General features: G+C 39.4%; 1 protein-coding gene across 1 annotated transcript; it reads left to right on the top strand.

The window, feature by feature from the left end:
- The first annotated feature begins 303 nt into the window (after nt 1–303).
- SCRG1 (stimulator of chondrogenesis 1) lies at nt 304–5,968 on the top strand. The gene is made up of 3 exons (XM_042469138.1): nt 304–377; nt 4,228–4,492; nt 5,733–5,968. Exons 2-3 carry the CDS (start codon nt 4,257–4,259, stop codon nt 5,785–5,787), a joined length of 291 nt encoding a protein of 96 aa, XP_042325072.1. The 5' UTR covers nt 304–377; nt 4,228–4,256; the 3' UTR covers nt 5,788–5,968.
- Nucleotides 5,969–11,695: the final 5,727 nt, after the last annotated feature.

The following is an 11,695-nucleotide window of genomic DNA, read 5'->3' on the forward strand; positions in this document are numbered from 1 at the left end:
TATTTATTGGATTTGTATAACCCCTATCTCCCAAAATGGGATTCAAGGCTGCTGTCATGTTGTACATAGTTTTCCTCTTGATTTTGCATGAAATTATGTAAAGTGCTCATTTTCTGCTGAGAAAGGAATTCTCCATTTCACTCTCCTTAGCTCAGGATGTTAACCTACAAGGTATTTTCTTGCAGTTCCTCTCCTTAGCCCCTGGCTAGACAGAGGAGACAGTCTACCACTGAGAGTTAAGACAAACAAAAGAGCATTTCTCCACATCCTCTTAGCCCTCCCTTCCCACACCTCCCTTTTGCCCAAATCTGTGCTTGCTTGAGCATTAGAAGAGACACAACTCTCAAGGAAGTGAAAAAAAGAAGCAAGAAAATAAGGTAAGTGTCTTATCTGTCCTTTCCCAGCAAGCTATTCTAATTAAATATTTCTCTCTCAGCTAGTTATGAGAGCAAAACCTGGAGCCAGGTGCTAAATAGATGTAGCAGAAAACACTCAGACCAGCTGATAGTATCTTGTGCTTCATAAGGTAAGGGATAAGATGTGGAAAAATAATTTGTTTAACAGCCTTGATAAACCAGTGAAGAAAAAAAAATGTTTTCCTTCATATTAAAAAAAATGAAATAGAATTTAAGTATCATCTGAAATGCCACAAAGCTGCACTGAAAATTAAAGACCAAAGGATGAGTATGAAGAAAAGGAATTAAATGTATATGTGTGTGAAAGTGTCAGAAAATTCTGGGTTTTAAACGGGGTTTAATTTTTCTTTTAAATTCTAGCTCCTGTAAAGAATTGCAGTATTGATGGCCTTCACAAAGAGTCAATTCATACAGTCCTGTCCTTAGTGGATTAGCCTCTGTCCTTGCCATTACGCATAATGTACTAGCTTGTCTTGGCAAAATGAAAGGGGAGGCTGATACGTTTCATTTTCAGATATTTGAGTTCCATGAATTTATTTACTGTTGAATATATTCATCAGAACAGTGTTAAAAATATAAAAATACATATAAAGAGATATGTTACAGTGTACATCCCAATGGGACTGCACTGCCTGCCTTGTTTAATCATAGGGCATAGTGTCCATACTTTTTACCATTTCACTCTCCAGCTTGTTCACATCCTTCCTGAATTGTGGTGCCCAGAACTGGACACAATATTCCAGGTGAAGTCTGACTAAAGCAGAATAGTGTGGTACTATTACAGCCCTCAGTCTAAACACTATCCTCCTATTGATGCTGATTAGAATTGCATTGGCTTTCTTAGCTGCTGCATCATGCTATTGGTTCATGTTCAACTTGTGTTCTATTAAGACTTTCAGATCCCTTTCTCATGTATAGTTGTCAAGTCAGGTGTCACCCATCCTATATCTGTGCATTTTGGTTTTACTGCCCAAGGTAGTATCCTATATTTCTCCCTGCTGAAATCATTTTGTTAAGTTTTGGCCCAGCTTTTTAATCTGTTACAGTGCGCCCACATCATACCTGGGCATGCTTTATACAGCTTTCAGCATACACAGGAAGAAAGGGTTGGCGTGTCCCATAGGGTCTAATGCCACCGCTTGCACAAGCCCCATTCATTTAAATGGGGCTCGAGCATAGGCAGTATTTGCTTTACGTAGGAGAGTCCGGAACGGATCCCTCACGTAAAGCAAGGGCGCACTGTATTTTGAATTCTGATCCTGTCTGCTGGGGTGTTAGTAACCCCTCCCAATTTAGTGCCATCTGCAATTTTGATATCCATACCCTCTATTCCATTATCCAAGTCACTGATAAATACATATGTTGAATAGTACTGGGCCCAGGACAAAACCCTTTGACACCCTGCTAGTCATTTCTCTCTAGGTTGAGGAGGAGCCATTGTTGAGCACCCTTTGGATTCAGTTGGTCAAATAATTACAAATCACATTGTTTAACTCACATTTTACTAGCTTGTTTGTAAGAATATCATGGAGAACCTTATCAAAGGCCTTACTGAAATCAAGATATGCTACATCCACAGCTTCCCATCATCTACCAAACTTGTGACTCTATCAAAAAAAGAGATCAGAGTAGTCTCCTGTGACTTGTTTTTGAGAAACCTATGCTAATTTTTAGTGATCATGTCATTCCTTTCTAAGGGCTTACAGACTATCTGTCTAATGAATCTTTCCTAGTATCATTGTCAGGCTGACCAAGTGATAATTATTTGGGTCCTCTTTTTTCCCCCTTTTTTGAAAATTTGCCATCCTCCAATCTGCTGGACCTCTCCTGTTCTCCAGGAATTCTCAATGATTATTGACAGTGGTTCTGAAATTACTTCTGCCTGTTCTTTTAATGCCATTAGATGTAATTAATCTGACCCCAAAGGCTTGAATTCATTTAGAATAGCCATCTATTCCTGTACTACGTCTACACCTATTCTGTGTTGCATTTTCCCCAGGTTGAGCACACTTCTCCTTTTCAGAGACTGAGGCAAAGAAGGCATTGAGTAGCTCTACCTTTTCTCTGTTCCCTGTTAGCATTTTGCCATCTTCTCAACACAGTGGCCCTACTATTTCCTAGCTCTTCCTTTTGCTACTGACATAGCCAAAAAACCCACCCTTTTTTATTGTTTTTAACTACTCTAGCAAGTTTGAGCTCATTTTGTGTTTAGCTTTTCTGACTTTCTCCCTACACAAGCTGACTATTTGTTTGAATTCTTCTTTGATGATTTCCTACTTTTTTCCATTTCTTGTACATGTTACTTTTAAATCTTAGCTCAGTTGAAAATGTTTTAGACATCCATCCTGGTTTATCCTCAATTTTTCCTCCTCATATGGTAGGAAATTACACACCTACCATGTGATATACCAGATAATGGGCAATGAGTAGAAGAAGGTCCACTTAATGAACAGCTAGTATAGTGTTCTCACAGATTACAGGTTACAAAACAGGCATGGGATGTTGATCAGTTTGCACCAATGGAAGAGGTAGTGCAATAGCTGCCGACACTTGGGGGATGACTGCCACAAAGATTCCTAGCATAGCCTCACAAGGCAATGGGCAGGTGCAGCCTACCATTGTTCAGTCACTTCAGGGAGCAGATTTTGAGTGAAAAGAAAGGGTAACAAATTGTTCTTCATTTTGCCAGTATTGTATTTGTACTGCCAAGAACAGGGGAGAGGTGTTTGTAGGATTTTCTGCCTGCTTTGTATCAAAATAACTTGACTACTTTCAAGATTGCCATTTGTTATTCTGGCTCAGGCAGAAAGATACCTTAGATTGTCCATTGTCAGGAGTGTTACTGGGGATGTGTGGAAAGGTGGACCACACCAGGTGACAGCTCAGAGGTATTTTCCATCTCAACCTAGGTACCCCCATGCCCATCCCTGCCACCTTCCAGGGCACCTCTGCAGAAGGGGTGAGGATGCCACCATTGCAGAGCATTGCCTTGCCTTCCCGCAGGTCTGGGTGGGCCCAGCAGCAGGAGGGAAGGTCACGAAGGGCACTCCACTGCCTCATCCAGTCGTTTTCAGCATCTGGCGAAGTGGGCAAGCAGGGGGGCAATCCTCCACCAACCCATACAAGGTGACACCAATCCTAGTGACATCACTCTTCATTGTCCTATAAGTCCTTGAGAAAAAACTATGACTGTTAAACCAGTTTTGATCCAGGTTCACATCACTGACACAAATGGGTGAAAAAATGACAGCCACCTGAGAAGGAGGGAACTGAGGAGAAAGGGGCAGACTCATGAGTACTGGATTTCATGCAATCTATGTTTTCTCCCCTCCCCTCCCCTCCCCTCCCCTGAATGGCTTACAGAGCCCTGCTACTATAACCATTGAGCTTTTTAAAAACTACTTTGTCCTTTTAACAGGTGTGAAAATTTGTAGCAGATCCAGTCTCTGGAAAGTTCTCAAATAGTGATTCACAGCTTAACAAGCAACACATTTTTCAATTAGATCTTCTTTTCATTCCAGTTGGAGAACATTGTTTTTCTGTTTACAGTTTGTTGCAACTGTTTCTCCAGTTTAACACATTTACTTAATTCAACTAGACCTTTACTGATTTTAATCTACAGAAACCTAAATTTATGAGACCTTTACAAAAATTATGGAGTTACTATTTCTAGCATTTGAAATACATACTTTCCATGGAGTAAAGTACAGCAAATAAATGTTGAGCAAAAGCAGGGGTAAAGAAATAAATTCAAGAAGTATCCAGATGGATTTCATGCAGTCACTTAACTAACTAGTTTCTCTTTCCATAGCAGCACAAAATCTTGGAAAGATTAAAAATATGAAGATGCTCTCTCCTCTTCTCTTTCTGAGCCTGGTACTTGGAACCAACATGACACCTTCAGTCCGGCTTTCCTGTTACAGGAAAATATTAAAAGATCACAACTGTCATAACATCCCAACAGGAGTAGCCAGTCTCCGGCCGATTGATGGCCATCTTCAAGATCACTTTTGGGAAGGGAAAGGCTGTGAGATGATCTGTTACTGCAATTTTAATGAATTACTCTGCTGCCCAAAGTAAGGAGCTTTTTTGGTTCTGTTTTCATTGCCTTGGCAGAGGGAGGTGTTTTCAGACAGATGGCTACAAGAGCTGCTACCCCATCAAAGGGGATTTCATCTGATGCAGAGGGAGAACAGGGGAAGGTTGCAAATGGAAGACAACAATGTCCATATCCCAGCTAAAATCCCATGGATGAGACTGGGTTGCACAATAAAAACACTGTCTGGAAGCACCTTCAGTCACAATTCAGCACATGCTAATGCATAACAATCCACTGTATGCAAAAGCAGAAGTGATATTGCTGTCTTTTATTATCTAAACACTTCAAATGAAAGGAAAAAAAAGCAGGGGGGAACTGAACTCATTTGTTAAATTTCAGTACCAAAGCATGACTGGCTAGAATGTACAATGAAGGTGAGTCTAAGGACTGTTTTTACTCTACAAATTCTATCATGTCTGGCCAATATAATCAGTGGTGCAGGATTATGGGAGTTGTAAGCCAAATATATATGGTGGGCCACAGTTAAACACTCCTGGGCTGAAAACAAATGAGATAGCAATCTCGTTGCTGCTTAGTGTCAGTTGTATTAGCATCTGGTTGGGTGCCACCATAAGCATTTTTTAAAATAACAAGTTTTATTTCAAATTTGCCTCCTATTTTGGACCATTCTTTTTCAAATTACCTAATAAATTTTCAAGTATTAAAGTACCAGGCCAAGTATGTAGTTTTAACTTACTCCTTGGTAGAAAACATGAACTATAGAATATACTGTATGCTTGCACGATAAAAATCTTTACTTGCAAGCACCTTAAATATCAAGGTGGGTTAGAGCCATATTACTTCTTGGACTGCCTATTACCACATGAAACTGTCTTTGATCAGAATTCCACTGTAATAGGCATTTAAATGGATAAGAACACAAAAAAAGATTCCCCCCCCCAGTGGTGACATCATAACTGTGGAACAGATTCCCAGTGGAGACCCATATAAACCATTCTCTTTCAATATTTAGACACTTGCTGAAGAATTAAAAATTGCATCTGCTATTTGATTATAGCCTCCCAGTTGGTACTGCCTGTATTTAATATGGTTGCTGGCTTTATAAACTATTTGTCTTGTTCTTTGGTAGCATACATTTTATTTTATTTAACATATTTTCTTAATCACTCTTGTCAGTCACTTTGGGTCAATAACAGCACTATAAAGTTGTCTCCATTCTACACTTCCCAATTTAAATTTCTGCCAATTTCTTTCAGAGATATCTTTTTTGGACCAAAGATCTCATTTGTCATCCCTTGTAACAGCTCCTAAGGAATACATCATATTTTTAAAAGGAAGATAAATACTGGACTCTGATGCTGAAGATGGTAACAAATGATGTAATTTTTATATGCTGCAACACTTCTTGCAAAAGAAGAGTTTAAGATGCACACTATTTCTATGCAACTGCTGTAGTTTTCTCTAACCAAGACTTACAAATATTAACCATGCCTATCCCAAAGTAAATACCCTTGGTGTGAATAGAATTAGTGGTATTACTCTTGAATCAGCCATAACCCAAAGTTAATTATAACCCAGTTATAATGACAGCCATCTAATCTAATGGAGTAGATAATATTAATGTTCATTTACCAGATTTAATAATTTGTCTCATATGACTACAACACTCACAGCTAAATTCAGTCCTACTTAGAACTTAAACTTACTAAAATGAATTGGATTTTTTAATCACAAATAGTTTAAGTCACACTGATTTCGATGTGTCTATACTGGATTTCACCTATAATTTCCTTAGTGCTGTTGTTTAAGTATTTGTAAGCCTCCACCACCAGAATCCATTTGTGAACTATTAAAGCAGGATAAAATTGTTAACATAGGCCTGTTACAGACAGCCAAAATAAAGCTGCTTCGAGTCACTTTGGAGGTATGGTATTTCAATGATACATGCGTCCTAAGAGTCCAAAGGCCGCACCAAAGCCACACTCCAGTCCTAAGGACTGGAGTGCAGCTTTGGTGAAGTTTCCAGACTCTTAGGACTCATGCATCATTGAAATACCATACCTCCAAAGTGACTCGAAGCAGCTTTATTTTTGCTGTCTGTAACAGGCCATAAAAACTTCAACAATTCCTAGCCAATAAACTATGGCTTGAATCCACATTTCAGTATGTGCAGCTCAGCTAGCAGAAACCACAGCTCCCCCAAGACAGCCCCCACATCTCTCCCAATGGTACGAGATAGGAAGACACCACTGAGTAGGTTGAGCTGTGACAGGGAGTAGTACTGGGAACACCTGAAAATCGGAGAACAGTATTTTCTTTGAGTAGAGTTCACTTTTTCCTAAATTCGGGGGGGGGGGGGGATCCTGAGACATTGACAAGCCACTGGCTATCAAGATAAGTCACACTGACCTATTGGACTGAATATAATTAGACATACCTAAATCCACTGAGATCAATGGACTTTAGCATGCCTAATTCTACATTGGATTTAGGGCACTAGATCAATAGTATACAAAACAGAGGATCTTGTACCAGTGTCTGTCTGCAGTGAGTTTCCAGCAAAGGAAGAAACAATTGTAGACACAAATGTGTTCCCAGTCCCTGACACATTGGGAAATATAACCTGCTAATGCACCACAGGCAGGTAGAGAAGCACTGTTCTAGGTGACACAGCTCTATTACAATGAGGCAGTTTAGAGAAAATACATGTTAGGGTGCCTAATTACAGGTTTGGGATGTCCTGGAGGGAAAAAGGAGGTACAGGGATATTTGGAAGTGTTGGTGGGATGAGAGTTAAGCATTCTTAATCATTCTTTCCTACCATCTCAAATTTCTTCTTCTGAAGTCACTCTTATTTTCTAAGAAAACAGACACCAATACTCAGCCCCTTTACATTAAGAAGTTAGCATATAGCCTTTTCAGCTTTCACAGCCCCTTGTAGAATGCATTCTTCTGGACATTCAAATTATGATCTATGAACTAACTACGCACGGAAGTATTTGAGTGTGTAAAACACAACATGTCAGTAATCTTGGCATGTCAGTCACCTTTCTCTTTCCAAATACAGAACAAAAAATGAAGAACTTCTATGCAACTCTTGGAGCATTTACAAGCACATTTTTCCTTATATGACAATTAAACATTGCCAATAAAAACATTTGAAATAAAAGTGAAGAAAACATGCATGTGGCAATAGAAAATTTAAAAGATTTTATGAAATTGATTTTTTAATCCATGAAAGCTTCCAAAAAGATCTCTACTAAAAGAACCGAAAACAAATATAAGCTGAGCTATAGTATATTAAGAGGAATAGTTTATGTTTGAGCCTTGGAGTATGACTCTGGAGACCAGGGTTTGAATCTCAGCTCAGCCATGTAAAACTACTGGGTGGCCATGGACAAGTCATACTCTCTCAGCCTCAGATGATGGCAAACCTTCTCTGAACAAAACTTGCCAAGATCACCCTATGATAGCTTTGCCTTAGGGTCACCATAAGTTTGAAACTCGAAGGCACACAACAACAAGCTTACATTATCTCTGAAGACACTGTAAGCCAATATTATTCAAAATAGTAGTGCCAGCTAACAAGCTATTGGTTTCTGATCTGTGTTGGGCTTCCAGCAAAGAAATAGTTGTAGTCAATGCACACAAACGTGATACCAGTGCCTAGCACACTTGGGGGGGGGAAGTCCTGTTGGTCTTCTACATCACATAACTGTAGTTAGAACTGCTCTAAGCAATGTAGAACCTTCCAGTTGCTAGCGTCTTGGTCATTAGCCAGTTCCTGGTCACTAGTTCTCTTAATGATTTGTTGTTATATATTTTATTCTTGCATTACCATAGAAAAAAAAGTGAAGCAATTTGTCTTTTTATCAGCCCTTAAATATTTGATTTTGATTGTGCTTAATTATTCAGTATGCCGTCAATAAAGAACAAATGACTGACAAGGGCAAATTACTGATAGTGTACGTGCATATATATTAAATACATCAGAGACAATGCAGTATCTGTGCTTAAGCTTGCAATTCTATCCATACTTACTTGGGAATGATTCCCACTGGACACATCAGTACAGTACTTCCTTCTCAGGAGACATGTAGATCTTTCATCGCATCAGTAGGATTGGTCTGCAGTACTTTTACAACCCTCCAAACTGTTCACAGCTCACTAACACAAGCCATGATTTTGTGACCCAGCAAGGGTTTAGTAGATCTCACATGAAAGCAGGCTGACGAAATTGGTATTTTTTAGTCTGGAGAAAAGATACTTGGTGTGGAAATGGACAAAAATGTATTAACAAAGTTTTCATATTTTAAAAGGTATCTGTTTAGAACAATTGCTTAATCCTCTTCCTACAGCTGGAGTAACAAATTAGCATACCACAAAGTTAGACCGAATACTACAAAAGCACCCAAGTTTAAGCAAAAGAAAGAAATTGCCTGCAGCTGATACAGATCCTCTATCTTTGGCAGCAGTGATGGGGAACATTTTGTCCCCCAAATATTTGGGACCGCAAATCCCACAGGATCCAACCAGCATGGTCAATAGGGAGCATGGGAATTGTCTTCCAAAACATTGGGAGGGCTGAGGGGGTCCTCACTCCCTGCTTGAATTTTCAGTGAAAAGCTTTCTTAGGACATTGTTGCATATGGCTTTTTAACCACAAGTACATTGGGAAAGAAGCAGCGTTGGTGATACTCATCACACAACAATGCCTACAACCCACAGCTGCCCAGTCCTTGACCTGTCCCTTTTCATTCACGGGGAAACCGTGAAAGACCTGGCAATCATGCATGTCCATAAATGTGAAATGTTACTCCTGGGGCAATAGTGCAATTGCAGACACATGATTTCAGTGCCCCCTCCTTCCCCTTGTCCCCACTTCTCCTCACTATTCCAAAGAGTCCTTATTACTTTTATTTTCCCTTATCTATTTATTACTTCTTAAAACATCAATTGGGGCAGCAGAGTTCCAGAAATACACTGAGAAAAATAAAAACAAAACAAAACCCTGAAAGAAATGCTGGGTAGGGTATAAAGCAGGGAGGCAGGATTGAGAAGTCAGAATGAGAGCGTGATGGGAGCAGCAGCCCTGGTTGTGCAAATGAGAGGTGCAGTGATCGCTTCCTGGAAAGGGGTATGCTACCATTTTGTTTTCACTTGCATTTTTCCTTGCATGACTGCTGTGAAAACAAGACTTGTGAGGAAGAGTCCTTAGAGAAGAAATGGGATTTCACCTCACCATATCATCTCTTTAGCTATTTCCTCAATCTGTCTCTCTTGTTTTGCATTTATCTGCATTCCTGGCAAAGTCTCACCAGTGCTGAACAGTGCGGTACTATATTACTTCTACAAAGAATGTTTCTGTCAGTAAATTAGGAAGAGTGTTTGTTGGTGCTTTGTATCACTGCATCACAATGATACAAATTCAGATTAGCATGTAATTAATGTTAACATGGCTTTCATACTAACTTATACTAGCAGGTTGGTATGAATATCACTGAGAAACTATATCACATTCTTTGAGCATTTAGAAAAGGGAGCATCTAAAGCCCCTTTTTCTAAGAAATTGTTTTATGTTCCAAAATTTTGGCACCAATCCATTTCTGTAGTTGTAGGTCCCTTGAAATGTTTCATCTATTCATTCTACAACTGACCAAATGTTTCTGCCATCTATGCAGTTGTTTTCTACATTTTCTCCTTGTGAGGCTGTTAGAAGTATTTTTTTTTTTTTTTGTAAAGTCCTTTAGTATAAAAATCACCACTTAGGGGCGAAACCAACCACCCAAAAATCGCACTATTTAAAAGGCTACTGTTAGTGTAACCCGCTGTATGTTTATCCCGAAGCAAGTTCCCTGGAATTCAGTCAGCTTTACTGACAGGTTATGAAACAGGTTAGGATCAAACTGCCTCACAAAGGTTGTTGGGCTGCAAGCTCTGCATTGCTCATCACTGGCTATGCTGCGAGGAATGGTGTGAGCTGCAGCCCAACAATATGAAGGGTCACATTATTCCCACCCATGGCATATTGAACTGTAACATAAGCTTAGTAGCAAAGCTTTGTTCATGTTGGCAATGCTTTGCTTCTAGTCTGTTTGTGGTCCAATGCCATTTGAAGAGTGGGAGGGGGGGATCTACATGGATTTGTCTTGTAAGTATTCCATTTAGCACTTGAAATTTTTTTAAGATAAAGATGTCCACTGATGATGAACACCGCACAACCCTTTTATACTTTAAAAAGAAAAGAAAATGTGAGGAGGATTTCTGAATTGAAAACCAGAGAGTAATCCACCTACAAGACAGATGCACAATTCACCAAAAGACTTACCGTACATGATTTTTCATTATATATTTCAGTTGGACTTAGAAGAAAGCTGACTGACAATTGCTGCCTTTCATTAAAAAAAACATATTATTGTATTAAATATTTCTATTCTTGATCTACTGTTGGGAGGTTAGCAATCCAAATCCTAAACAACTGAGTATCTATGCCAACCCCCCCAAAAAAGGAAGTGCCATGGAATTTAAAGGGGCTTACTATAATATACACGTCTAAGGCTACAATCCTATGGTCATGTCCCTGATAATAAGACCCATTTGGAAGTGGAACAGGCATACAACACATTTAAAAATTTACTAGATTTTCAATTATAAACTTACCCTTCTCTGGTTATATCAAGGAGGTTACTGCACTACACTCTTATAGTGCTGCTATTCCACTTTTACTACTCTTGCTACTTCTTGTTGCATTTTTCGGTTTGTAGTTCAGTGAGGCCTAAGAGGTCTCTGGCTAAGAACTCTAAATGCTGCTCCCTAAACTGCAAATCCCACAGTGCCACAAGAGACAGCCAGGGCAGTAAAGCTGGAATAGCAGCATTATAAGAGTGTAGTGCAGTGATCTCCATATGTCTACACTACAATGACAGAACTTCAATGTAATGGAGATGTTTGGAGATCAAAATGTTGGAAGACAAACACTATAGGAAACATCAATTTTGGAACCTGGTGAGTGTGTAGATCACTTATGGAAATGCCAGGTGGAATGATGGCACTCCACAAAACGAGACATGGACTTCCTACATGATAGAGTCCCAATCCAGGAAGCAAATTATATCCCTGCTGTTGCATTTATACAGATCCACCAACATATACAATCATTTCTGTTGGTACAAGAGCGCCAAACATTTTAAATTGCTATCTATAATCAGTGTCAGCCCAG

This window comes from Sceloporus undulatus, chromosome 5, assembly GCF_019175285.1.
Source record: "Sceloporus undulatus isolate JIND9_A2432 ecotype Alabama chromosome 5, SceUnd_v1.1, whole genome shotgun sequence".
In the NCBI taxonomy this organism is placed as follows: domain Eukaryota; kingdom Metazoa; phylum Chordata; class Lepidosauria; order Squamata; family Phrynosomatidae; genus Sceloporus; species Sceloporus undulatus.